Genomic DNA, 26,947 nt, shown 5'->3' on the forward strand with positions numbered 1-26,947 from the left:
GAGGCCCACTCCACAATACCTACATGTACATCCGCAGCGAGCGTTGGGTGCACAGCAGCACGTCGATAGAGCATGTCGTCGTGCATGTTGCTTGTGATGAAGTAGTGAGATGTTGGAGACTGGAAGTTGGACCCCAGGTTGGTGCCGTTGAAGCACAGACATTCTTGCGAACGATAGCGAATGTTGGAAGCTTCGTGCAACACACAGAACGTAAAAGGAAAGGAGTACATTTCTTTTGTCATCTCGCCATCATAGGCCGTACATCAAGCATAACAAAGCAGTAGTCTAGTAGCAAATGCTCAATCCAGGCGAGCAACAAGACGACGCCCTACGCGGGCGAATAGCTTCACTATCGTCCTGCCACATTCGCTGCGCAAACACTCCACTCTGCCATGCTTTTTCGTAGCATCTGACATGCTACAAAGTGAGGCCAGATGCCTGCTGCCATGTCTTGCCCTCGCTTATAACACTGCCAGTACCATGCGCACAATGATCTCCAATATCCCATGCAATACGCGCTTAGAAGCACTTGCGGTGGACAATGGAAGGTCCAGACTCGTCGTACTCTTGCTTTGAGATCCACATCTGCTGGAAGGTCGAGAGCGAGGCGAGAATCGAACCACCGATCCACACGGAGTACTTGCGCTCTGGTGGCGCGATGATCTTGACCTTCATGCTGGATGGGGCCAAGGCGGTGATTTCCTTTTGCATACGGTCGGAGATACCTGGGTACATGGTGGTGCCACCGGACTAAAATTGTCAGCTCAATCTCCTTCAGATCACGAATCATGGGACCAGCTTACCATGACGATGTTTCCGTAGAGATCCTTGCGGACATCGACATCACACTTCATGATGGAGTTGAAAGTGGTGACGTGGATACCGCCAGATTCGAGACCGAGGACAGATGGCTGGAAGAGAGCCTCTGGTGCACGGAAACGCTCGTTGCCGATGGTGATGACCTGTCCGTCAGGAAGCTCGTAGGACTTCTCGAGCGAAGAGCTCTGGCTGGCGGTTTGGATTTCCTGCTCGAAGTCGAGGGCGACATAGCAGAGCTTCTCCTTGATGTCACGAACGATTTCACGTTCGGCGGTGGTGGAGAAAACGTATCCGCGCTCGGCCAAGATCTTCATGAGGTAGTCGGTCAAGTCACGACCAGCCATGTCGACACGAGAGATGGCGTGTGGAAGAGCGAAACCCTCGTAGATTGGGACAACGTGAGTAACTCCGTCACCGGAGTCGAGCACGATACCGGTGGTACGACCGGAAGCGTACAGCGAAAGAACGGCCTGGATAGAGACGTAGAAGGCTGGTGCGTTGAACGTCTCGAAGACGATCTGTGTCATCTTCTCACGGTTGGACTTTGGGTTGATTGGAGCCTCGGTGAGCAGGACTGGGTGCTCCTCTGGTGCGACACGGAGCTCGTTGTAGAAGGTGTGGTGCCAGATCTTCTCCATGTCGTCCCAGTTGGTGACGACACCGTGCTCGATGGGGTATCTCAATGTCAGGATACCACGCTTGCTCTGTGCCTCATCACCGACATATGAGTCCTTCTGACCCATACCAATCATGATACTGTGCTCTTGTTAGGATGATTCTGCAGCGGCGGAAATGGCGGATCGCATACCCATGGTGGCGCGGTCGTCCGACGATGGATGCTATCCCAATGTCAGCTCCTGCTTCCTGCCAGCTTTTGCATCTGATTGTGGCAGCACTTACGGAAGACAGCTCGTGGCGCATCGTCACCGGCGAAACCGGCCTTGCACATACCAGAGCTGCATCTCTGTCAGTCGCGTGTCCTGCTCGATAGCCATGGCGTGCCCGCGCTCCGTTCTGTTCGCTGCTCGAGAGTGCATTGATGACGTCGGAAGCGAAGCTGAAACGTGGTCGGGAGCGGCGGGCAGGCAGTGGGCAGGCGCATTCTTACCCATTGTCAATGACGAGGGCAGCGACCTCCTCTGTAGGTGGCAATTGAAGTCAGCGCAGTGTCCTCGGAGGCTCGACGACCGATGTAGGGGCGGAATGGGGGCGGGCACGGCGAGGGTGGAAATTCGTCCAGCTTACCCTCCATGGCGGCGGTGTTTGTGGTGTGGTGACGTCGAAATTGGGTGCGGGCGTGCTCTAATGGACCTCACAGCGGTGGTGCGTGAGGAAGCAGGCAGTGGCAAGGGTGGACAGTGTTTGTGGTATGTGGAGTTGAGTAGCTGAAGCGCCTCTGGGTGCGGTGAAGAAGTCTTGGGAGAGAGGTGTTGACCGACAGCCTCCAGTTAGCGGCAGGCACGGGCCAGCGACAGTCGATTTTCGGAGAGAGCAGCGCGAATCGCCGGCGAGATCGAAAACACTTCCAACTTGCTGCAACTTGGCCTTGCGGGCGCAGCGCGGGCTATCTACTCTCGCCGCGCCGTGCTTATTTCGCTGCCTGATGCCATTCCACCTCCATTGCCGCTGCTGCGAGCACCTGTTGCCTCCGTACGCGTGTCCTGGCTGATATGCCAAGCCCGATTCTCCCAACATTACACGTAGCCGTCATCAGGCAGTCCTTTAAGGATCGCCGCCGCCTGGCCACTTTCATTCATTCCACAGTGCGCGCTCATGTCAGCAGCGCACGCAGAATTTTGCACGAGCTGCGAGCTGTGTCCCGCCACCTGCTGCTCCTCGCACGCGCTCCAGAAGCACAACCACTCCTGCCCTGCCGCATGTTTTAGCGAGCTCGAGCCGCATTAGCGGGGTCGCTTTGGTGGGGCGCAGGCCAAACACCACAGCACAGCCTCCGAAACGCTCTCACGACTCGAACGGTGCCAATTCCATCGAATACAACGCTCGTAAACGGCGGAGTGCGTTCCTCGTGCTGTACAGAATAAGATACCACGTGCAAAACGGCCCTCCAGCGTCGCGCTGTCCGCAAAAGGCAAGAAGAAGGTGAGCGAAGCCGCTCGAAGTGGCTAGTGCTGTCCAGAATTTCTGTCATCACAGCCAAAACCATCCTTGACTAAGTGCAGTTCGCGACATCACATTTCTTTCCTACACTCCTTGCTCAAACCCTACACGCCAAACAAGTTGTGCAATTTCGAGCTATCCATACAATATTCACGCAGAAGGGTCGAAACCGTTTAACAGATCTCGCCAACATGACAGATCAAGCAGCACTCAATTCACTACTGCAATGGGGCATCGAGAACAGTGCCGCTGCGAATGGCGACGCACCAGAAGGACAGCGACGTGATCCAAGCAGAGGACTGAACCCAGAAATGCTTGCGCAATTACTCGGCGGGCCATCAGACGCAGATCGCATGAAAGACGCAATGCACGCGATCGTCGCGCCCATGGACAAAGTGGACTTGGAGAACAAATTGATCGCGTGGGACAACTTCGAGCAATTGATTGAGCAAATCGATAATGCAAACAACATGGACCCGCTGAAGTTATGGGAGCCGCTCATACGGCAATTGGATCATGAAGAGCCGGAGATGAGGAAGAATGCTGCTCTGTGCATCAGCACTGCAGTACAGAACAACGTGAAGTCACAAGAGCATGCAAACAGCTTGGGAGTTGTGCCGAAGCTGGCAAAATTGGCAACAGACGATACGAATCAAGCTGTACGGAAAAAGGCAATTGGAGCTTTGAGCAGTCAAGTCAGAAATTTCCAGCCTGGCATGGACGAGCTGGAGAAGGCATTACCTGACAGCGTTTGGAAGAGCTCGAAAGGAGGACAAGACGCAAGCGATATGGACTCTTGCGATGCCATCATTCAGAAGTTGAGGGATCTGTCTGCCGCAAAGGCGTAGGCTCACAGCACTACATGTACGATAGGAATGCATTGAACACGACCACACAACCGGCAGTAGTCGTGCGGGTGAAGACGAAATCACCCGCTTCATACCATAGAACGCACGAGGTGCGAATGAGACATGAATCAAAACAATTATGAGAAGTACAATTGTCGCATGTTCACTGCAATCTGTACGAAATTCATAGTCAATTTATAGTCATAATTGCCATCGCTGGCTGAGCTATTTTTCAAACGCCTGTTTCCCGGGTATTCCTCATATCAGCTACACAAATGGCTTTCTCCCATATACAAAATGAAATATCGTCAATAAATGCAACTTGGGATCTTTGAACTCATTCCTGACACCCGCCATCAAAACCTGCGCCTCTTCCATTCTCCAACCCAATATCCGCGTCAAAGGCGCCAATGTGAAAGCTTCCACGCAAGCGATCATATGTTCTCGCTGATATCGTCCGACTTCCTTGAGTTTTGGATTCTTCGCCCAATGTCCAATAGGAATCTGCGGGATTAGTGAACAGTCAGCGAAAACCACAACTTCACCTGCTATACCGAAGGAGAGAACAAAAAAGGAAGAGAAAGAGAGCTCACCTTAACAACATCCTCCCTCACATCTCCAAACCCCGCCTCCTCAATCCACCTCTTCTGCTCGCTCGCAACATTCATCCTCTTCCCAAACTTCGTACTCGCCTCATCCACCAATTCCTGCCATAACTTCGTATTCGGCGCTTTGGTGAGTTCCGGATCATCATCTGAAGAAATCCAAGCTTCGTATTCTTGCATTTCCACCCAGCCGCCGGGTTTCAAGTTTTCGAAAATGGAGGTGTAGAGTTGGGGCCAGTCGGCGACGGAGCCACCCATGCCGCGGCCGTGGATGTAGTCGAAGGCTTCGTGGGGGGACCAGGTCCAGGGGGATTCGATGTCGTCGACGTAGAATTTGCAGTTGGCGGGGAGCCAGTCTGTGGGATGTGTTAGAGGATGAGGATGAGGGTGAGAAGTAATGGGGTGGTGTTTGATAGAGAAGAACGTCACGGCTCTGAGTCGCCTTCGGTCTTCTTCTTCCAAGTAGAGTCCAAAAGAGTCTTTGCTTCACCCATGGCAAAACGAGCTCCAACATTTGAAATATTGCCAAGATGATAAAGAAAAAGTGAGCTCACCAGGCTGAATCGGACTCAAATCCACCCCCACAACCTCCGCCTCGGGATACTCATCCGCCATATCAATCGCCCAAATTCCCGTGCCCGTCCCAAAATCCAAGACACGTCGAAAATTCGGCCCCAGAGGTGCACGATGTAAAGCTCCATTCAACGCCAAGCGGTAAATATGGTGATGTAAATCTAGTCGATCTTGTTCTTCGGCGTCGTTGGGCATGAGATAGGCTCCGTCGCGGTAGGCGTGGTAGCGGCGGCCATTTTCGTACTTGTAGCCGTAGATGGAGGAGGCGAGAGAGGTGCTTTCTATGGAGACTATGTCGGAGCCGATGCCGGAGTCGGCGGACTGGTTGTGATTAGTATGCGAGTTTTGTGGTTTGGGAGTGGAATATTGTACATCTGTGTCGACTTCGACATCGTGGGCGAAGTTTTGGTTTGCGATTACGGGCTGCTGCTGTTGTGGTGGTGGTGCTTGTGCAAGCGGTGTAGCGTCGGCCATGGCCAAGGTATAGCAATGTGGACACACTCAATATAATATCCCGTGTCGTACAAGGCCGTCTGTGGGACCCACGAGTGAAGTGGGTGATAGTCAAGAGCCGAGAGATGCAAGATGGTTACAGGTCCTACTACATATCTTCTTGCACCCGTAAAACTTCGTTTGGCGGCCGCGGTGTGCTCACATATTCGGTTTAGTCACTCACGGGCAGTTGCGGCCGTTCCGTTTGGGTCTCGTGGGTGCACGACTACCGACAGAATGGTTCTGGAGGGATGAATTCGCAGAAGCAAAGCAGGATGATCGCGGTGTGTACAATTGGTTGACGTCTTTGAGACCAAGCTTCGGCGGCGGGCGTTCGGCTGAACACTCCCAATTCGACCCTTTGCCGTGTGGTGTGCTTCCTTCCTGGCGCATGCCCGCGCGATAACATGACCTCGCTTTCCTTCGCGAGCCTGCATCACTGCGGCGTGCATTCAAGACGGCGCAAGTTTCGAATCAAAAAGACTTCCACGGCACAGTAGTGTGGTGGTGACAGCTCACGACCGGGCTTCTTCCATTATGCAGGCCAGCTCCAAGAACTACCGAAGATACTGCAGGCATCGGCACCGCGGACCGTGAGCTTAGGCGTTCGCCCGAGCACTTCGCATTCGTTCGAGCATCCATGCGCAGCGGCATGTGCATGGATAGCGCGAGCGTCCAACTGCAAGCGATGAGCTGGCGGAGCAGCCCGTCGCCATGCCCTTCAGAAGCGCTGGGCCATGTGTCTGCTACTGTAGCATTGCTTCCTGGTCCGCAGCAGCAGAAGCAGCAGCAGCAGGATCTGCTCGCACAACATGGCCCTTTCTTCGTTGCCCTCCACGCCGGTGCTGGCATTGCTCGTGTTCGTTGCCTATCTTGCCTCCCTCGCCATCTATCGTCTCTCTCTCAGTCCACTTGCGAAATTCCCTGGACCCAAGCTCGCCGCTCTGACCAAGTGGTATGAAGCTTACTATGAGATCGTCCTGAATGGCCAGTTCTCCTTCCACATTGAAGACTTGCATAGGCAATATGGTAGGGCTGGACCGAACCCTACTTTCAGGAAGAGACTGATCAGCTCATCAACGCAGGCCCGATTGTGCGAATCACACCCGAAGAGGTGCATATCCAAGATCCGCCTTTCTGGGAAACACTCTATGTCAAGCACAACAAGACGGCAAAGTACGAATGGACGGCTGGCCGCTTTGGCAACAGCAGCTCCGTCTTCACGACATCTGACCCTACCTTGCACAAAGTCCGCAGAGCTCCTCTGAACTATATGTTTTCGCGCAAAGCCATTATCAATTTCGAGCCAGTCGTGCGAAAGAAACTAGACATTTTCTGTCGAGGGTTGGAAAAATTTCGCGAGAATGGCAGTGTGTGCAACATGACTGAAGCCTTTTCTGCTTACGCCGGTGATGTCGTGACGAATTATTGCTTTGGCTACGATTATGACCACTTGTCCCTGGATGGATTTACTGACTCTTTCCACGATGCCTTCATGGCTGTTTCTGCTTTCGGCCATGTCGCGCTTCAGTTTCCGTGGATGCATTCTGTAAGTTGTTCTGCGAGCCAGGCTCACCCATGTCCAATACTGATGGAAATGGAACAGCTCCTCAATAGACTACCAGACAGCTGGAATGCTGCCATGAATCCACCATTGGCGAAACTGCTTGTTCTGCAAAAGGTATTCGTGTGTGAAGCACTTCTCGTTGATCACATCTGACACGCACGGCAGGACCTCCAAGCCAAAATCGCATCGGAGCGCACCAAAGTAGAAAAAGGCGAAAAAGAGCAAGAATACCCAACAATCTTCCACACCCTATTCGTCGACAAGAATCTCCCCGAATCCGAGAAAACCAATCTACGCTTCGCCGAAGAAGCCCAACTTTTCCTCGGAGCCGGCATTGAAACAACGTCGTGGTCCCTCTCCCAAACCTTCTACTACGTCCTCTCCAATCCCGAAATCTACGCGAAATTGAAAGCTGAACTCCGCGAAGCTATTCCAGATGTCACAGCTCCTGATGCGTTCAGCTATGCTCGACTTGAGACACTGCCATACCTTCGTGGCTGTTTGAAAGAGGGTGTTCGACTTTCGTTGTCGGTCTCTGCTCGGAATCCGCGCGTTTTGTCGCAGCCGCTGCCATGGAAGGATTGGGTCATACCAGCTGGGACGCCGATCTCCATGACGATTGCGGATGTACAGTTGAACGATGACTATTTTGTTGAAGCTGCGAAATTCAAGCCTGAGCGATGGCTGGGCGAGTCTCCCAAAGCGCCTGATGGAAGCCCGCTGGAGAGGTATTTTGTTGCGTTTGGAAAGGGTCCGAGGAGTTGTTTGGGGATTAAGTAAGTCTGCCTCCAAGTCATCAGCTTTGTCGTTGATTGCGCGGAGTACTGACACATTCGTCATTGTAGCCTCGCATGGATGGAACTGTTCCTCGCCGCTGGCACAATTCTTCGGAAATTCGACTTGGAGCTTTATGAAACGAATGTTTCGGACGTGCTTCTTGCTCATGACTTTTTCTTGCCGAGTCCAAAGTTGGATTCGAAGGGTATCAGGATCAAGGTTGTGGGATTGGATGCTTGATGATGTGATGACTGCGAGAAGAGTGGAGATCATGAAGTAGAGGAAATATAGGGATCTGAGAAAAGCATGTAGATACGAGATGATGAATGACTGTCATGAATTTGAAACATTGTATCTTGGTCGACTGGACAAAGTTCACCGATCTACTGAACTCGGTCGCAAAGATACCTGACAGGATTTGATCACTGTTTGCATCACCATCTGTGCTGACTTCAACTTCCTGCAACGCGGATGGAATGCTCTCTCCAAGCCACCGAATTGGCAAGAAGAGCCCACTCAAGCTTTACAGCTAGGTGTTCCCTATGTCCATAACCATTTCCCTTCCCAAGTCGAAGAAGTCCATTTCTACCTGCATCCTCAGTTTTCAAGATTCGTCTTCGTCCTCGCATGTCTTTTGAGTGCTGAAAAGATCCTAGATACTGGCAGTGCCTATTCTTATCCGCCTAAGGCGTGATGGAGATGATCAGTCCATTCTGGCATGAATTCTGACTTAGAGGCGTTCAGCCATGATTCAGCAGATGGTTCCCACGACGGCGACTGTGGTCTCATTGTCTAGCGTCCCAAAAGTCGTGATCAGAGGGAATGCTGTATTTGAGACCTCCAAGTCCCATCTTCAGGTCCAGAAATACAGCTGCCGCAACATATTCTCCTTTGAACTTCTGGAGAAGCAGCTTTTGTAGTCTGAGAGGGTGCGCTTGGTTCCTATCGCCCTCTCAGAACCACGTTGTTCTCACTATTTTGTATCCCCAGCTCGACAGAGTTTAACAAGATTACCCAGACCTTCCGGACAAGATACTGCTCTGCCATTGCGGACTTCCACTGCTCTTGGATCGTTAGTAGAAGCCAGATGTGCTAGGAGTTGTTGTGGTTTGGGCATACCGAAAGTACCTATTACCGATTGAATGGCTCAGTGAGGTCGGCAGCGATTATCGGGAACCCCAGATCTCTGGCCTGAAGTGTCCGCCAGGAGTTCCAAATTACCAATTGTCTGCCGCCCCGGAGGTCCTAATGGTTCGGGGATTCAGCCCAGCAGATGTTGTAGTCTGACAGTGTGCGCGCACGCTGATGTTGTAATCGGAGAGGGTGCGCGCTACACTGTCACGCCAAAAAAGCGTAAAGCAAAACGAACAACACTGGGGATTCCCACGTGGTCACCCATCGGAGGCAATCTTGGTCTGCAGGTCAAAAGGAAGTTGATAGTGTCGTGAACATTGTTTCTTCGAAGGGGTTGATAGTGTCAGTCAGGCTAGTTCCTTCGTCAACGAGGGCAGATAGAGAACGGTTTCGCTATGCTTTGGTGTTGTCTAGAGGTGAGTGTAAGAGGAAAGAAGGAGGAGTGGAATGGAGAAAAAGATATACTGGGGAAGTTGAGAAGTGGCCTCAATGACAATTTATTTTGACCTCACATTTGTCCTCAAAACTCAAAGCTTAATCTCCTGATCGGTCAGTTGAGGCCTCAGAAGAGATTGAAGATTATAACGAACCTGCTCACATGCAATTCTGATGATCATGTACCGCCGTGGAGCGGTTTTGGATTGTAAACATGTTTGGAGTAGCATCGAATGAGCTGCCAAAGCCAATCCATTTCGGCCTCAAACTCTTTTGTAAACAGCAGAATTCTTTATTGCATCTCATCTTGAGTCGCTTATCCGGTGGTGGTATGATAGATGTGAAGCGAGCAAGTAACTCACTTGTCTGCTCTGAGCACGGTGGACGTGCTGAGGTGATTGAATGCCAGTTCTGAAATCTTCTCTACCCAAATGAGAGACACGCAGGAATGTGTTCATGGTGCTTGATCTTCTTTAATACGACCTGAGACACTGGCGTAGTAGACCAAGAAGGTAGCAGATCAGAAGGTGCTTCCGCAAGAGCTACGCACCTGGCATCAAGTCATCATATCGCAGGCGAGTACAATCAGATCTCAAGACCCTTCCCACCTCCCCGAAAGTAAGCTGTTACTTCTCTGAACACCCACGTCCTCCTAGACACGATGTCCCGACTAAGATCCATTTGCCTGCCCATCTGCACCACTGCTACTCCCTTGGCTATGAGGCTCTGGCGTCAGTTCTCGAATCATTTTCTTCAGCTCATCAATTTCGTCCCTCAGCTTTCGGACTTCCAACAATGTCCCGTCAACCACAACATCTGGCGATGTCTCCTCTACTCTCTTCGACCAGCCAGTACCCTCAACGTCCAGCTCAGGCTCCAGTTGCTCCCATTCCTCAATCGTGTCATCATCACTCTCATGCCGGCTGCGATTGAAGCGAACCAGTCGTGCCGTTCTTGTCTCTAACAGAGCCGTGACAAGAAGCAGAGGAGAGTATATCACTCCCATGACCAGATCGTTGAGCTGCTCATATCGCTTTCTTGACATCCACCATTCGAAGGGCAAGATCAAGAAGACGATCTCGATGAGGTTGAATGGAGCAATGAAGACATTCTCATCGGGCGCTCGGACGAACTGCATAGTCTTCTGCGCAAAAAGGGCCAAGTATTCATCTGTCGCGTTCCCAGTAATGTCTTCGTATGCACTGTTATACAAAGCGATCAAAATGTTTAGCAAGATGACAATAATGACGAAGTTGTAAATGTAATACAGCGTGATGCCGAATGGAGGAGCGAAATCCTCCCAGCCTTCGAACTCGGGCGAGCCCATGATGGCGTTGAGCATCATCTTGACGATGAAGTTCGAGGCACTGATCTCTCCGTCGGTTTGGTCCATTCCTATGAAGCCTTGGAAGAAGCCTGCCAGCACGGCAATGAGAAGAGCGAAGAAGATCAGAGACTCGCGCATCATGACCTTGAGCACAACCAGCATTGCGCCGAAGAAACGGAAGCTGTCGAGGTAGAGCATGAGCCGGGTCCAAAACATCGGAGAGCTGAACGCGAGGAAGTTGTACGATAGGGTGTTCAGGTGGATGCGGCGTGGAGAATGCCAATCGTAGCCGAGAGCTATCATGCGGAGCACGAAGGACACGGTCAGGAGGGAGTACAAGGTCAGGTTGAAGACGTTCCAGAAGCCAAAATAGTATCTGCCGATTTTCAGGAATTTGGAAAGCTCGTCGCAAAGGAAACCAGCTGTGAAGAGATAGAGGAAGCCTTCGACTATGTCGAGCTCTCCACCTGCGTTAATGGTATTGATCGCGCCCGTGTAGAGGCCGAGGAAAGCAACCGTAATCCCGATCTGCAGGGCATTCTGGTATTGCGGTACACGCATACGATCAGGGTCGAAGTGGTCCCAGTAATTGGTGCTTGTCTTCAGCTTGTAGTCGGTGAATCTGCTCGGGTCGTCCTCGTCCTGCACCAGCCAGCCTCGCCATAAGTGTGATATGCACTTTTGATAGCCGGAGCTCCCTATCACGCGGACAGCATGCAAGTCGACGGCCTTTTCTATGGCGTTTGCTGGATGGGTATCCTCTCCATCGACAACAATGCTGTAGCGCTTCAGCAGCACTTCCTGCATGAGGTAGTTCATATCGTCCTCTTCCTCAATGATGTGCTTAGCGATCATCTCACAAGCTGTCGCTCGTAGCTCATGTAGATCGGCATCCCATAGCTCGAGAATGGCTTGTCTCTTGAACCAGTGCTTGACGATCAGCAAGCAGTATACCACACACGAGCCATAGTCCTCGTCTGAGCCAGACACTTTGCCGGCAGACTTGGCAGTTTTGATGATGGCGGGCGTGATAACATTGCTGTGAGGGGCGGTGATGCGCTCTTCGGGAAGTTCACAGGGTATCACTTGTTCGAGCTGATACTTGAGGCGGAGCGCGACAAAGGTCACTGCCTTGGCAGGGAAGGCGGAGGGAATGTTGGTCTCGCGGTGGGTGGGGAGTAGGCGGGAGAGCTCGTCGGTGAGGCCATGGTGTCGGTCGTGATGTCGGTCCGAGTCGAAGATGCTGTTGGTTCTCTCCGTTAGCTCGGAAGCGAGGCTCTTCAGGCACGCCTTGTGCTACCGTGCGCATACCGGTCGAAGAAGCCCATTGCAGGGTGTCACTGGCGATTCTTGGTGCCTATTGCAGAATGTCTACCGATCCCACGCAACTACAGGAGTGAGAATCGTAGGAATGGAGGAGTCTCAGGTGGTGCCACCCTCTTGCCAGCCTCTTTGTCTCGCGAACCAAGATGTGCGCGTTGGCGGTGGAGCTTGGAAGCTCTCGCCAATGACGACGATCAACAGCAGGGATCCGTCGCGTGGCATCGCGTCCACCACACGTTCCAGCTGCATCGATTGTTCACTTCATCTCTTTCATAAGCGCCCATCTTGCCATGCCTCCCAGGAAGAAGGCTCGCCATTCCCAGGCGACCTCTCCCTCGCCTTCTGCTTCCCGCCAAAAGACTCCCGAGACCGCACCCTCACAACACTCAAATTCTTCCCCAAACAAGCCTTCCGAAGCAACCGCCTCAGATGACCCATGGAGCGACCACGAAGAAATCGGCCTGTTCAAAGGCTTGATGATATGGAAGCCTACAGGTATCCACAAGCATTTCCGCTTGCTCGCTCTTCACAACTGGCTGCTGGAGAACAACTACATTCATCCTCGCAATGAGCACACTAAGCCCAAAGGGATCCGCGCGAAGCTTGAGACATTGTACAACATGGACGCACTAGACGCCAGGGAGGATGCACGACAACTGCCAGCTGTGGAGCTTCCCGATGTAGATCAGACAGATGCCAAGGGAACAGTACTGGACGACGACATTTACAGTGAAGTCGACAATCGTATTGAGCAAGATGACTTTGCTCTGCCGCCCGAAGAAGGCTTCGAGAAGGACATGTGGGATCGCAGAATGCCAAGCAAGAAACAGAAGACGGAAGAAGACGAAAGCGATCTCGAGCTTCCCGACTTAAACCTCGCAGAAGAACCACCCGTGCGATTTGTCGCTACAGTTTCCATCGAGCCAAGTGATAATGCTACACCTGGCTCAAGAAGAGGCAGAGCCGGCGGAGCTGGTTCGAGAAGAAAAAGTCTGCCAAAAGTCGCTGCTGCTGCTACGAGGAGGAGCGCGAGACAGGCGGAAAGCACGGCTGATGAGGAGGAAGGTACTGCCGAGGAAGAGAAGAACGAAGACGAGGAGGAAGAGGAAGAGGAGATTGAAAACAGTGACAGCGAGGATCGGAGTGAAGCGAGTACACCGGCACCAAGGGCGACGAGAACGAAAGGCGCAAGAGGGAGGACAAGAGGCAGGGCTGGAGGACAAGCTGCTGCAAAGAGGAAAGCACGTTGAAAATTGATCGATGAGGAGACCTTGCGGTCGACGTGTCTCGCACTATTCAAGCACTGTCCCGCGCTATGATACATGATTCAGCCCACGACGACTGGATTTTCACGTCCTCCACGACCACCGCGCCTCTGAATCCTTCTGTGCTCACTTCCCTGTCGAAGACTTCGAGTAAACTCCGGCTTGGCTTCTATCTGATCCAAATCAGCACTTGATGACAGTGTCGTGTTCGATGCGAGACTTATGACTCACCTGGCATCCATCTGGTGTCCCACGGCAGAGGCCCTGGTTGGACCTGTTGTCTTGACTGTGTACCTGTGGGAGTCTTGGTGCTCATTACGGAGTCAAGGTACTGATTGAAACCTTGAGAGCTGGCCTGTTCGGTATTGCCTTGAGACCAGCTGCCCATGTTACCGTATTGGCTGTTCGCTGCCGGACTCGTTGCGGATAATGGTCTCGAAGATGAATTCGCATACCAGCTGCCTTGAGTGCCGGCCTGACCAGTGGCTGTATTTGCTCTGGAGCTCCACGAACTCTGGTAGGGAGTCGGAACTTGCGACCCTCGAGATTGGTATTGGCTGAGTCCTGGTCGCGCTTTGCCGCTGCTGTACTGGAGGATCTGTTGGGCCGGCATGCTGAGACTGGTTGGCCTGCGTCTTCTCTCCTGGTCTTCTTGCGACGTAGTCTGGTTTAGATTACCGTCCTAGAATTTGGTCACCGCAAGGATGTCTCGCGTCTAGAGATGGTCCCAGAGAACTGCTTTATGGGTCTCATACTGCTGCGCACCGAACACTGGGCAATTTGCGGGTCATCGACACTTGCCACCACGACTAATATACGACTTGCCATCTTCTCTTGAATTGTGCAGAGCTCGTGAGGCGCGTGCAAGTCGACAGGTCGACTTCTTGTAACGTCCGTGCTGTTGCTGCCTGACAAGTGCCTGGCGCGGTGGATTGCATATCAGGTATAGCAGGAACAGGAGCCATCTCCCACATTTCGCCTTTGAACGCGATCAAAACGCAATGCATTCATGGTGTGAAGCTATGATTGTCGGAAATCAGCGAAGTGCCAGAGGGCTGCGAAATCACCTCCTTTCGTGGAGCCTCGCGAGCACCAGCGTCGTTTCCTTTCTTGTCAAGATCTTGAGGTGCCATGGCTCAACGATTCTCAGCTGCTTCACGTGTTGTCGTTTTGCAGACTAACGAGAAGTCTTCGCAGACAAACAATTTGAAGTTACCTACTTGTTCGCACGACTTCGGAATGCCGGAATGTGCAAGAATCAAGAGTGCGACCAATCGCTTGCAAAAGAGGCCGCACCTTGAGCATGCGGTGACCGGACGTCGACTTGTTCGCTTGCAAGCTTGCAATCCTTCATCGCCTGCGGTTCGCATGCACGTGACGCCTGCAACGGCATCTCAGCCTTGTTTCAAACTCGATGCGCCGACGGCGTTTCTGCAGTCCATTAACTTCAAGCTAAGCAAACGCGCTGCACCGGACGTATAGGAGCTACCCTGGGAACCGTGACCGCTGTTCTCAAATCGTTGCATGATCCAAATCAATTTGCCCAATAGACAGGGCTTGCAGATCGACACAATATGGACGCACAAATAGCTGCCATGCCGGCAGACCACCAGCAGAGGAGTCGCAGTCGAGGCCGCTTGCAACGACAACCATCTGATGTGGCCATGGGCAATGCCGAGGAATCGACGGAATCGAGTTCTCCTCCTCCAGCGTCAGGAGTAGCACCCGGCACTACGCCAATCGTGTGGCGATGCCCCTTCGACTTCCTAGGTTGCGTTCACATTGCAGTTGGCCTTCCGCAATGGGACCAACATTATCAATGGCACACCGTGGGTCAACTGCCACGCTATCTCGAGTGTCCATTCATAGGCTGCAGCTGGTCTTGCAGAACTGAGGCCTTCGGACATGAGACATGGGAGAAACGGCTGTTACATATCCTCGAGGCTCACAGGTCTGGAGGCACCATCAGAATGGCCCCGAGCAGAGACATGGTCAAATATCTCTTCGAGGAAGGCATGCTCTCTGATGAGCAGGCACGAGACTTCAGGTAGGCATTTGACCTTCGACGCAAGTCTGAACTAATGAAAACAGGCAGCAAGGCTACTTGGACGAGGAAATGGTCACACTGGCCTCTGATAGTCTACACAACCAAACCCACGATCCAGTCACAGAAATTTCAATTCGCCCGTCTCGTTCAGCGCGACTAGATCGTAGCCCTAATATGCTTGAGCCTAGTCAAGTTGGGACAGAAGCTGCCTCTGCTAGCAAATCGGATACGGACGTCGAACCGGCTTCCAATCCCAAAGAAGCAAGCCCTGAGCCTGAGATTCTCAACGGTAATATCATGTGCTTCTCTGCTGCTCAAGACGATTCGACGATGCCTGCTTGGAGTCCCACGGCACCCAGCGTGCAACACCAGGCAGAAATCGCTGACCTCTTCGCTCTTCGTGCTGCGATCTGGCACATGACGAGAAGAGCGACCGACCTGTCAAATACGACAAATTTGCAGGCTCTCGACACAGAAGCAACAAGTCTACGGCCAGTGAGTCTGTCCCAGAGCAACATGAACGACTACGTTGCAACGGATGTAGCAGCAAACATTCCGCAGACCGCAATTATGCGACGTAATTCCTGGTCAGGTCCATTCGACAAAAGTGAGGTCCCAGATACTCAGGGTAGGCCCAGCTCCACGTGTCCCGGCCAATCTCGACAATGGCTGGAAGGAACGGCGCACATTGCAAATACTCAAGGAGCAGGCTCGGGAGACGGCTCCCGCCGGACGAATGGTGGGCATCTTCGCTCGCTGTCGAGCAATGGTCGTACCATCGGCAATTATCGTCGAAGGGCGGCCGACGATGAAGACGAAGGGAATGCCGACCGAGATCGAGATGGCCGGGGAAAACGGCCTCGTCTCGATGACTCCTTCCAGAAGCCACAAGTACGGATCAGATTGCCTTGCATTTTCAACATGGGAGAGCCGGACGCATTTCCTAAACACACTACGACGTATGAACATATTTCGGAATTGTTGTAAGTCGTCCTCTTGGCTGCGAGCGCGCTAAACATGTCTAATGCTTGCTTCCAGGCGTCACCTCACAAAACACGGTTTCCACGCTTGCCAGAAATGCTTCGCAAGGTTCAACAACGCAGCAGAGACTGTTGAGCACATATGCAAGAAGACTTGCCCCAACACAGCTTGTAGAAGGACGGTATTGCTCAACACTGCACAGCCGTTAGTCTGCGACTGTATCATCACTGCTGTGGAGCAGTGGCAACATCTCTTCGCTTTGCAGTATCCCGGACAGCCTGCGCCCACCTTGCAAACGAACATTTTCGACGACGCGGTCACCACACCTTCACTGCAACCTCACACACCTTTCCAGTCCGGCGTCCCTGAAATTGCTGCAGCAGAATTTGACAATAACGTGTCGAGCATGTCAAATACGAACTTATGGGCCCCCAGAGCCTTCGACCCCACACTGACGCAAGTTCACGCATCGCGAACAGCGCTACCCGTCATGAGAACGGATCTAGGTCATGCCTTCCAGAAAGAATATCAACAGCTCTCTGAACGCCTAGCCGATCTTGAACGCCTAGCGCTTCTCGAACGCCAGAAAGACAATGCTAGCAGCAAGCGCGAAGAAGTTCTCGAGACGCTGCTCCTGTCCGTCTGGGAGGCGTTCTGCGAGACAGGCAGCCACAAGACACGGATTGATGGGCCTCTTTGGAGAATGATACGTCGAGATGCTCCGGAAATTTTGCATCAGACTGCTGCTGGTATTGGGCCTTCGTCAACCTTGCCTGGTCAGCTGCTACAGAATGGTGACATGGGCCAGCATTTTGAGGTTCATCATACGTCCACAAACGGCAATTTCGCTCCCAACGGGGATTCTGATTGGATGATGCATCTTGCGGCAACAGGGTACTTTTCGAACGCTTCTGCACATCCGAATGCGGGCTATAGCGGAATATGAAGAGTTGAACTGGGAGTCATGAGCTTCGACATCACCCGCTGAACGCTTTCCTGGCTACCAACGAATAATTTCAGAGTACTTCCAGCGGCACTTGCGCAATGCTGTATGTATCCCAGCAAATTGATCAAACTGTTAAAGCATTCCAGCCCCGGTCAGCAATGGATCTATTCCGTGCGACCAAACTCTGATCCATCAGCATCCACACGACATGTGCTCTCACAGCCATTTGCGTCGCTCTCATGGTCATCGGATCTCTCCCAATCGTTGGTCTCATCACTCCTCAGAGCTGCCGAGTCTTCTGAACCCTCCGTTCCCCTGACAGGGTCAACCCGAGTTAACAACAGAGCGATACGATGTTAAAGACGAACATTGCTGTGGTGGCTGTAACGTGCAGCATTCTTGGTCCACTGTGGCGGAGCCATTCTTTGATGCGGTCTCTCTTTGAGTCTGAAGCTCGCTTTTGCTTCTGGTCTGCAGCTTGAAGAGTAATCTGGTTGTCCCGAGGTCGGTTTTTGATCGAAGGCTGACGTGCCTGGTGAGGGAAGTACGAATCGATGTCTTCGTTGAACGCCTCCGCGGTGGCAGCTTCTGGATGTGTTGCAGACATCCAGGTTCCAGCATGCTTGGTGACCGACCCATTGTCTCGAGGGCCAGCATTAGATTTCTCATTACGTGCCACAAGGAGAAGCTTCCTACTCTCCTTGGCCGCAGCTGTATCTGTAAGACTTGTCGATGCGGCGCCAGTGGAGGACTGGGATCCACGCTCCGCCATATTGGTCCTTGCAACTCCGCTCATGGTGATCTGTCAATGAAGATGTTACAAAGGTATGTGCGAACCGCCATGATTTCGACATGGTCGTTGGCATCTCATATAGTCGCAGACCTTCCAGCAGTCCACAAGTCAACAAGGCCTGTGTTGCTACCTGTGCAGTAAGCGAGGTAGTGGGCAAGCTGGAGAAGACGAAACGCCTTCGCCTGTTCTGCAAATGCTCGACCTCTGTGCTATCTACTTCTTCCCACGAGATTGAGGCTTGATCATTTACAGTGTATGTGACAAGAGCACCAGCAATTCGAAATTCGGCATGCAGATTGGCTCTTCCGGACGCCACTTCGATTCCTCACTTGCGCGCTTGCCAGCACTATGCTTGTTGTGGCTAGATCGTGCATGGCGGAACAGCAAGACAAACCACGTGATTTTTCGGCTTTCAGCCTTGCTGAACTGGAAACCTGTAAGCATATCCCATCAGAACATGATCTCTTGGCCCAACGAGCAGGACAGAGTCGGATAGCACAAAATGGAAACTCGCGAAGCCATGCAAGGACAGGCGTTGGATTCTGTCCACGAAGAAACATCTCTTGCTGATTCTTACCACGATACGGAGGAGACTGCTGTCTGCTTCCCTTGTATCTTCCACCGAGCCGGCTCCGTCGACCCTACTCCTGGATGTGCTCGACTTCGCAAGTATACCTCTTGGTTAAGGTGCGTGGCTAATGATTCTCTCTTTCAAGCTTTTTTCATTGACTGCTGTGCAGGACACACCATTTCCACAGCAATCATCCTGGTGGACCATTCGGCTGCTGTTCAAGATGCTTCGAGGTGGGAGAGTTCGTCTCCACAAGCAATGAGCAACAGCAATGGCGCCGCTTCACCAATAAATCCGAGGTCGACAGTCACGAGAGGACCTGCACGCGATCTGTATGCATCGACGAAACGTGCGACAACTATGACACTGTCCCAACAGCAGATCTTCCATGTCAACATGGTCCTAGATTCCGTCAGCAACAAATATGGAGGATGTGGTACCGGCGAGCCCATAATCTTGGACGCCACGGAAACGTGCCTGAAATGACTGTGCCTCAGTTGCCAGAACCCTCCTTTCGACACTCTCGGCCACTCTTTACAACTAGCGTTGCATCACCGCAGCGATGGCGATCAACATCACGGTCCTCAACATATAGTGGCATTACCGATGGATCTTCAATGTGGAGTGGTACTACTGCCGGCTCCTCGACGTATAGTGTTTCCACTGCTGGGTCATTAGCGTATAGTGGTACTTACCCCGGGCGAGCGAGTATTGATGGCGATTGGAATGACGCGAACAGCATTGCGGAATTGTTCTCTAAGCTTGAAGCGCCGCATTCTCCAAGGGGACTTGCCGCTCCGGCAGCACCTGAGGTGCCTGGGCTTTCTCGAGGAGGCAATGCTCCTTTCATTCTCGAAGACTCTCCAGTTGAGTTCGAACTAGCTCCCACTCCTTTGCAAGAAGGAAAAGCTTTCAGTGCCGAAGAATCACGCAAATTTAATCAGCCAGATAATGCCAGCGCGTCAGACCTGTTTGACGAATCTGCCGTCGAAAGATTAAGTCGGGACATCTCGTTCCGTACTCAGTCAGCTCACAGCGGCGTAGATGGCTTCCCAGGTCAGGACGAAGCTATGTGCTCGCCTTTGTGTTCTGCGACCTGTCTCACTACACATGCAGATGATCAGAGGAGTCAGAGCTCGCAACGGTCTTACCAGACCGACATCCTAAGCTCCAAGGGTTTAGACACATGCACAGCCAGCGCAGTCGACTCAGATATGATGGGCGACAGCTCTGAACCATGCGGCGACCATGAGTCTCACGAGATTACGACTCTGCTTGCAGACCTGAAGGTGAAGGTCTTGAACTTAGTCTACATTTCTGGACTTCGTGGTAGGAGGAGCAGCAGTGAATCTCCTCGAAGGGTCAGCAGCAGGTCGCCTCCTCGTCGCCCCCTCGCAAATCCGCCTGAGTCGATGCGCAACGCCAGCGGTAGAGATAGGCGTGCCAGAAGCTTGCCTCCCTGTCTGTCGTGTGCGGACCATGACAGCGGCCATTACAGTTGCCACCTGGAGACAACCCCTGACGAGCCCAGTAGCAACACCAACCTATCTGCGCCCAGAAAGAAAAAGCGGGGTCGCTCTTCTGGAGATGACAACCATGAGCAGCGAACGACACGCGCTAGACATGACCAGCATGAAACGAATCCTAAGCTGAAGCTTCCTTGCATTTTCTACGTCGGGGAGCCTTCGAGATATCCCGACCATACTCGGAAACATGATCATATCTCTCAATTGCTGTGAGTGTGGACAAGATTAAAGGTTGTGCGAATTGCTAACGAGACAGGTTGCATTTGAGATCGCACGGCTTTTATGCTTGCCAACACTGTTTCCAATTATTTCAAAGTGTTCTGTTGGTCAAGTCGCATCGCTGCTATAAATCATGCAACAGCGGCGTTTGCAGGAGGCATATTGCTGACATGACACACCGATCGCTGGCCTGTCAGTGCATCACAACCGCTGCGGAGCAGTGGCAAGAACTCTTTCGTCTGCAGTATCCACTGCATCGGCCGGTGATCTTAGAGGAATCATCTATTTCAGCTCAAGCTTCAAGTGCTGAAGTGTCAGACCCGATAGCGAGTCGCTTGTTGGGCCCGGCACAAGGTTTCGAAGCTCCAAGTGCACCACTTACTGATGGATCGAATGCACAATTTGCCATAGAGCTTGGTGACGCCACGAATCTACAAGAGCATACAATACAACCAGCTCAGGATGTGTCTCAGCTTCACGCGGAACTCCACAACATGCGTCAGCAAGTGCTTCTCCTGGAACAACGTATAGTGTCACTGCCTACGCCACGCGAGGAAGACCTCGAACTGACACTGGGGATCGTCTGGCAAGCATTGTGTCGTACTGGAAGTGCCGACAGTCAACCTGAAACACCTGTCTGGCGTTTAGTTAGACGGCATGCTCCAAGTGTGTTGACTTCTACGTCGACGGCACCGGCTGCGCAACCAGGTGAAGCCAACACGACCAATCTCTTGAGCGAAAATGAATGGAGTGATTTCAATTGGCGTGACTTGGTAGTTGATGGGCTTTGGACACCTACAAAAGTACAACCAACAGATTCTGGTTATGGCAGTCATGAACAGTAAAACGTTGGCAAGGAGATGTGCAATCGGGCTTGAATCGTATCGACACGTGACAAAGGATTTTGGGACAGAATCGAAAACAGTCCAATATCATGACGCAGTAGCAGTTATTTGTCGCCGTGCTACATCTTGATGATGTCAACTCAATGATTTGTCTGTCTTACAATTTGCTCTTGCTGTCCTCGGGCGAGATTTCAATCACCAACTTGCCGAGCTGCGAGCCTTTGTTCATGTCGTCAAACAAGCTGTCGATATCTTTGAGGTTGTCAATGCCCTTCACAGATCGTGACACCAATGGCTTCAGACCCTTCTCGTTCACGAACTTGACAAGCTCAGCGAACTCTTTTCTCGAGCCCATTGTGGATCCACGCAGCTCAATGTTCTTCAGGACTGCAGGCATCGTCCACGTCATCTTTGGCCCAACAGTCATTCCATATTGAGAGATGATGCCGCCGTCCTGTACATACGTTAGTTGATCCAATACCAAAATCGAGCAAGACATGAAGCCAAACTTACCCGCAAAAGCTTGGCACCTCGTTGCACAACATCACCACCAGCACCATCAATGATAGCATCCAACTTCTTCCTGTCCTTTGGCAACATCTCCTTGAGCTTCTTGTCCCAGTCTGCATCCTTGTAGTTAATGCCTCCCTTCGCGCCCAACTTCTTCGCGACCTCAATCTTCTCCGCACTGCCTGAGCTGACGTATACATTCGCGCCTGCAGCAACAGCATACAACAATGCCATGACAGCCACTCCACCACCAATACCAGTGATCAAGATATTCCTGCCTGGCTTCGCTTGTCCGCTCTTCGTCATCAATGCTCTCCATGCTGTCAGGCCAGCCAAAGGCAGCGCTGCAGCTTCATTGCTGGTCAAATGTTTCGGTGCCTCTTCAACCTCGCTCGCAGAGATCGCGATCAATTCTTGAGCTGTTCCAAGTGGGTTCAGCTTCGTGCCGCCCAAGATCGCGTAGCCTTTTGCTGATTCTGGTCCATCTGGATCAGAGTCCCAGCCATGTCCTGGGTTTAAGATCACGCGCTTCCCTTGCCATTTCTTGGCTTCTGCTGAGTTGCCTGTCTTGATTACTACACCACAGCCGTCTGCTAGGAGAGGGACGCCGAAGCCAATTGCGCCGTAGAGAGCTTGACGGATGAAGAGGTCGCGGTGGTTCAGGGCGGCGGAGGTGATTCGGACGAGGATTTCGTTATCCTTTGGCTCGGGTGTAGGTTGCTCGATATTTTTCAGAGGGTAGTATACTTTGCCGGGCTTGCCATCAATCTTCTCGATTACTAGCGCTTTGGGCATTGTGTTCTGCTGTGTGGTGTGGTAGTTGCTGTGATATGGGGTAGAGCGTGTGATGAGAAATGTGAGGAGAGGAATAGAGAATCACAGTACAATAACTTACTGTAGAAGCATTGATTTACAAGCAGCTCTGCCTATGATGTCGCCAGAGCAATGTCGAGCTTCGCGGCGGAGATCCCTCTGGACCGAGGCCATTGCCGGAGTAGCAGAGTAAGCAACACCGCCGCGCAGAAGTCGTGGCTGTGGCAGCATGAGTTCTGGCATTTGGGAACTTCACCTGCTGTTCTTGCAAGCACACACACCACTAACAACTTCACGATGTCGTCTTGAACAGACGACCCGCCTGCTCCAGGTAGACTTGTTGAGCTCAAAGTCGCTCAAGGCAAGGTCATCCTACCCGCAACGACTGCAATGGGCTTGGCGAGCTCTTGTCAGACCAGCAACCAAGCGGCACAGTGCAGCAGTAAGCGCCCTGCTCAGGGCCATGTTCAAAGAATGCTTTCTTGCATGCTCGAGCAGCACACCTCTCATGACATCTAATTGACATCAGTCTGTTCTCCTGACCTTCGCAAGACGCCTCGCTGCCAGCTTAGTCAGGACATCTTCGCAAGCTTTTGCCTCACCCCCTCCTGAGGGTATCGCATTGCATGCTTCACCAAGAAGTCGCTCCAATGGCCCTTGTGCACAAACTCAACGCTGATCTCCTGCATCTACTGTTCACTTTTCTCGACAGAACAGATCTGCTGATCGCGACCAGAGTGTGCCCCGAGTGGCATCATGCCGCGCAAACCAAGATTGATGGCACTTTAGATCTGATCGCCACGACCACATTACAGGCTGCCAATCTGAAAGTTTTGCGGCGTCTGGAAGTCGACACAGCACTTCGGGATAGAGTATCAGGGATAAACATACATGAATGGCATCTCGACCCTCTGGAACCGAAGCCAGAAGACTTTAACTTCAACTTCATCGCAAACCCTTGGGACGATGGTTGCTACTTCTCAAAGACCTATGACGGTGTCAAGGACTCGTCTTCTGCTGCTATGGAGTTGCTAGAGGCGCTTGCAAATTCATTGCCCGTCGCCAGGTTGAGGAACTTCATTTGGTCGGCACTCCCGCCCCTGCCCGATGCTCTCATAGCGATTCTGGGGGCACTTCCGACCTGCAATCTGCGTATTGTTAGAAACTCTCGTGCCCTCGATACGACGTTTTGGAGCTATTTCCCACAACTCAATCACCGACAGATCGGCAGTTTAGGACATATTTGCCACAGCTTGAAGACGTTGGAGGTCATTGTGCCATCGTGCGATGCCTCTATTCTAACAGCATTGGGACAACTGGTCAGCTGTACGAAACTCGAAATTTTGAACATCTACGTTCTTGGTCTTCGGTCGTGTCCCACAATCGATAATGCAAAATTCAACCGAACGACCGATATGTCTTGGATTGTCGGACCTATCATCGACTCTGGGGCGAAACTCTCTCTAAGATCACTCGAACTGGACAATATCTGCGTGTGTGGCTTAGAGACTTCGTTCCGACTGGAGCAGATCACCAATATTTCGAAGCTCGATCATCTTTCAGTCAGTTGCTTTGGACTCATCTCTGCTTGTGACGACGCGCTCCAACCAAAGAGCTTTCGCCTGTCCTGCTCGCCACTTGGAGGCAACAAGATAGACAGTTTCTGTGCAAGAGAATGGACAGTCAAATCAGTTCGCCGCTTTCTACTTGATCGCCGGAGGCTGAAGAAACTTGTGATTCTCGATGATGAAGACATCCCGACAGCGGAGGTCATGCAGCATCTTGGTCCGCAACTTCGCGTCTTGCATTATCACAGCATCAATCAATTGTCGGGCAGGATTGCCGACCTGAATCTGGACTCTGCGAGTACTAGGGTCCCATCTTGGCTATCGTGCTGTACGGATCTCCGCGAGCTCGCAATGGATACCCCTATACCATACATGGAAGACTTTGTGCCTTACGTACTATCCTGCCTACAACAGCTGCCGAGCTTGGACAAGCTCATCTGCTGCTGTCTCCCTGAGCCGATCATGGAGATCGCCTATGAAGATCCAATTCCACCGAACCGGCAAACCATCAGCTGCTCGACAGCCTCCATGCTCTTCACGCAATTGCATCAGCATAGCCACCCCTTCACTGAGCTGAGCATCATTTTTGGGCCTCTAAAGCCCTGGGACCGTGATGCCTCTATGGCTGAATGGGGAGGGCGAGAGCGTCTTCGGCATAGGACGTTCAATGTAAAGCTGAAAGCACCCTTGGTTTTTGGTACCACGCCAGTGCCCCAAGTGCACTGCGTGGAGCTTGAAGAAGCGCGTCGAGCTCAGCACCACTCCTATACTGCACCATTCGAGGGCTATTGGGATTCCGAGCTGACGGAACTGGAACATTTGGCTTTCGATGAAGTGACATTGCTGTCACGACGGCCACCTGTCGTCCGACGATATCAAGTAAGTTTGTGGGATAGATCCCCGTGCTTCGCTTTTCTGACATGATTTGATGCAGGTGGCTAGTTATAGTCATTTACAGGGCAGAGCGTGAGAAAGGGCTTCTTTCTCACGCTACGTACTCACCTGGAGACTATTACATGACTGGTGCGACCATGATCTTTGACTGGTCCATGCCGACAATTTTCATTTCAGTGATCCTTCAGCGGTATTGCCACGACTGCAACCAGCTAAGCGTGCCACTTTGCGCACTGATCAACCATTCCCACGACGATGTTACTGCACAGTCCCTATGCTCCAGCATCATGGTCAGCCGCCAGGCTAGCCTCATCCCTGGCACTCTCGGGGCTTACAAACTCTCCAAGGTCGTCGAAAATATTGCAACCACCATTGCAACGAAGATCGATAAACAAAAGATGGTCAATCGCGAGAGATTTCTCTATACGTGTAAATCGCGTTTCCGTTCAAGCAAAGAAGGCCAAACAAACAAAGCCCATACTTTTCCTGCCTACTTCTCTCCACTGCCAGTCCCCCGTCTAATCCTACTTCACCTTGGAACAATCCACAACCCACTCCCCAAGATCGTACCTCTTAATCAACACACTAAACCCCTTCGCAATAGCATTCTTGCAAATTCCCCTCTGCACCGCCAAACTCGGCGATCCCTCCACATACTCAATACTAAACACCGCTTTACCCTTCTGCACAAAAGGCTGATACTTCTTACATTCATCATAATAGTCCTCTCCAGCTGTAAGATCCGAATTCCCCTGGCACTCCTCCACAACAGCAAAATCCACAAAATCCACCAATTGATTCACAATATCATCTCCGTTTTTCAATCCAATCGCAAGGTCCTGCGCATGAGCTTCTGCTGCCAAAAATTTGACGTAGTCGATTGCATCAGCTTGCGTAAGTCCAAATCCTCCCCCATCATGCAAATACGCATCAATATTATCCGGATCAACCGCATCACAACCCCTCCTCTTCGCTTCTGCGATCCTCGCTCTCATGATATTTCTTATCCCTGGAGCTTTTGTGTTGACCCATCGTTCGCCGGGCCAGCCGTCGAGACTATTTCCGAGGTTTTGGGGTTGGGAAGTAAAATTTGAGGCGTCTGGGCGCCAGTCTTCGAATTGGGTAGAGAAGTAGCAGATTGTTTTGATTGAGCGGGATTTGTAGAGGGACCAGGTTGAAGCGGGGTTGTCGAAGAGGTCGGAGTCGATGATGGAGAAGTTTGAGGAAGAAGGGGGAGGGGAGGTGCGGAGGGTTTGGGAAAGGATGATTTGCCAGGTTGGGGAGGGGGTGGGTTTCCACCAGGCGTGGGTTGTTGGAGTGGAGAGCAGGAGGGGGATGATGAGGGAGAGGGAGAGAGTGTGCATTTTGGTTGTGTTTGTGATTGGGTCTGAGGGATTGATGGTGAGGGATGGATTGTAGAAGTTCAATGCGTCTTTATACGTTCTTCTTCCACTTTTAGCTCTTCCCTACATCGATACTGAGAAAGTTGGACGTCGCCTCTGATGCCCTCTGTGCCATTTGGATCTCCACGATCTCTTTGTCCTTCGTGTAACCCAACGTTGTACAGGATCCTGAAGGATTGCACTAGCGTGCTTGGCTATGCTGCAGGTCACACCATATCCGTGATCAAAGCTCGAAAAGGGAAGCTGGGCGATGTTCTTATTGTGCCGATTGGCAGGCACTGTATGCAGTTCGCTCCACCATGATGCCTTTCAAGCTCATACCAAGGCGAAGGGTCTCTTCCGCGAGCGTTGAAAGCGGAATCGTTGTTTTAGTGCTATAGGGCAATTGCATGTTCCTGTCTGCAGGGTCCAGTAATCTTCGTTTGGGGGTCAGTGGGAATCGTAGAGCAGATCATTTTTGCTATTCAAATAGCACTGCATCCGAAATCCTCCTCAGGCTTGGTAATTTCACCTACTGTACTGCTCCCTACCACTGCTGCCCTGCTGTC

The 26,947-nt window shown here is 52.0% G+C and overlaps 12 protein-coding genes across 12 annotated transcripts; 5 read left to right on the forward strand and 7 right to left on the reverse strand.

The window, feature by feature from the left end:
* Positions 1-519: 519 nt before the first annotated feature.
* Positions 520-2,071, reverse strand: CKM354_000022000 (actin; the record flags this gene model as incomplete). Its single annotated transcript, XM_044795305.1, has 6 exons — positions 520-750; positions 804-1,575; positions 1,628-1,658; positions 1,720-1,775; positions 1,928-1,958; positions 2,065-2,071. 6 exons carry the CDS (start codon positions 2,069-2,071, stop codon positions 520-522), a joined length of 1,128 nt encoding a protein of 375 aa, XP_044651240.1.
* Positions 2,072-3,128: 1,057 nt separating this feature from the next.
* On the forward strand, positions 3,129-3,785 carry CKM354_000022100 (uncharacterized protein; the record flags this gene model as incomplete). Its single annotated transcript, XM_044795306.1, has 1 exon — positions 3,129-3,785. The coding sequence occupies one exon, from the start codon at positions 3,129-3,131 to the stop codon at positions 3,783-3,785; it is 657 nt and encodes a 218-aa protein (XP_044651241.1).
* A 267-nt stretch (positions 3,786-4,052) lies between these two features.
* On the reverse strand, positions 4,053-5,437 carry CKM354_000022200 (uncharacterized protein; the record flags this gene model as incomplete). Its single annotated transcript, XM_044795307.1, has 4 exons — positions 4,053-4,289; positions 4,379-4,746; positions 4,945-5,284; positions 5,336-5,437. The coding sequence occupies 4 exons, from the start codon at positions 5,435-5,437 to the stop codon at positions 4,053-4,055; spliced, it is 1,047 nt and encodes a 348-aa protein (XP_044651242.1).
* Positions 5,438-6,267: 830 nt separating this feature from the next.
* CKM354_000022300 (uncharacterized protein) lies at positions 6,268-8,039 on the forward strand (the record flags this gene model as incomplete). Its single annotated transcript, XM_044795308.1, has 5 exons — positions 6,268-6,484; positions 6,541-7,004; positions 7,062-7,136; positions 7,188-7,798; positions 7,868-8,039. The coding sequence occupies 5 exons, from the start codon at positions 6,268-6,270 to the stop codon at positions 8,037-8,039; spliced, it is 1,539 nt and encodes a 512-aa protein (XP_044651243.1).
* Positions 8,040-10,038: 1,999 nt separating this feature from the next.
* CKM354_000022400 (uncharacterized protein) lies at positions 10,039-12,023 on the reverse strand (the record flags this gene model as incomplete). Its single annotated transcript, XM_044795309.1, has 2 exons — positions 10,039-11,938; positions 12,007-12,023. The coding sequence occupies 2 exons, from the start codon at positions 12,021-12,023 to the stop codon at positions 10,039-10,041; spliced, it is 1,917 nt and encodes a 638-aa protein (XP_044651244.1).
* Positions 12,024-12,308: 285 nt separating this feature from the next.
* On the forward strand, positions 12,309-13,268 carry CKM354_000022500 (uncharacterized protein; the record flags this gene model as incomplete). Its single annotated transcript, XM_044795310.1, has 1 exon — positions 12,309-13,268. The coding sequence occupies one exon, from the start codon at positions 12,309-12,311 to the stop codon at positions 13,266-13,268; it is 960 nt and encodes a 319-aa protein (XP_044651245.1).
* A 141-nt stretch (positions 13,269-13,409) lies between these two features.
* CKM354_000022600 (uncharacterized protein) lies at positions 13,410-13,896 on the reverse strand (the record flags this gene model as incomplete). Its single annotated transcript, XM_044795311.1, has 2 exons — positions 13,410-13,456; positions 13,515-13,896. The coding sequence occupies 2 exons, from the start codon at positions 13,894-13,896 to the stop codon at positions 13,410-13,412; spliced, it is 429 nt and encodes a 142-aa protein (XP_044651246.1).
* Positions 13,897-14,857: 961 nt separating this feature from the next.
* On the forward strand, positions 14,858-17,257 carry CKM354_000022700 (uncharacterized protein; the record flags this gene model as incomplete). The annotated part of the gene is made up of 3 exons (XM_044795312.1): positions 14,858-15,330; positions 15,375-16,313; positions 16,369-17,257. The coding sequence occupies 3 exons, from the start codon at positions 14,858-14,860 to the stop codon at positions 17,255-17,257; spliced, it is 2,301 nt and encodes a 766-aa protein (XP_044651247.1).
* A 164-nt stretch (positions 17,258-17,421) lies between these two features.
* Positions 17,422-18,053, reverse strand: CKM354_000022800 (uncharacterized protein; the record flags this gene model as incomplete). The annotated part of the gene is made up of 2 exons (XM_044795313.1): positions 17,422-17,572; positions 17,626-18,053. 2 exons carry the CDS (start codon positions 18,051-18,053, stop codon positions 17,422-17,424), a joined length of 579 nt encoding a protein of 192 aa, XP_044651248.1.
* A 3,315-nt stretch (positions 18,054-21,368) lies between these two features.
* Positions 21,369-22,516, reverse strand: CKM354_000022900 (uncharacterized protein; the record flags this gene model as incomplete). Its single annotated transcript, XM_044795314.1, has 2 exons — positions 21,369-21,665; positions 21,725-22,516. The coding sequence occupies 2 exons, from the start codon at positions 22,514-22,516 to the stop codon at positions 21,369-21,371; spliced, it is 1,089 nt and encodes a 362-aa protein (XP_044651249.1).
* A 668-nt stretch (positions 22,517-23,184) lies between these two features.
* On the forward strand, positions 23,185-25,072 carry CKM354_000023000 (uncharacterized protein; the record flags this gene model as incomplete). Its single annotated transcript, XM_044795315.1, has 2 exons — positions 23,185-24,981; positions 25,037-25,072. 2 exons carry the CDS (start codon positions 23,185-23,187, stop codon positions 25,070-25,072), a joined length of 1,833 nt encoding a protein of 610 aa, XP_044651250.1.
* A 448-nt stretch (positions 25,073-25,520) lies between these two features.
* On the reverse strand, positions 25,521-26,360 carry CKM354_000023100 (uncharacterized protein; the record flags this gene model as incomplete). The annotated part of the gene is made up of 1 exon (XM_044795316.1): positions 25,521-26,360. One exon carries the CDS (start codon positions 26,358-26,360, stop codon positions 25,521-25,523), a length of 840 nt encoding a protein of 279 aa, XP_044651251.1.
* Positions 26,361-26,947: the final 587 nt, after the last annotated feature.

Source organism: Cercospora kikuchii, assembly GCF_019650295.1.
Source record: "Cercospora kikuchii DNA, contig_00001, whole genome shotgun sequence".
NCBI classification, from domain to species: domain Eukaryota; kingdom Fungi; phylum Ascomycota; class Dothideomycetes; order Mycosphaerellales; family Mycosphaerellaceae; genus Cercospora; species Cercospora kikuchii.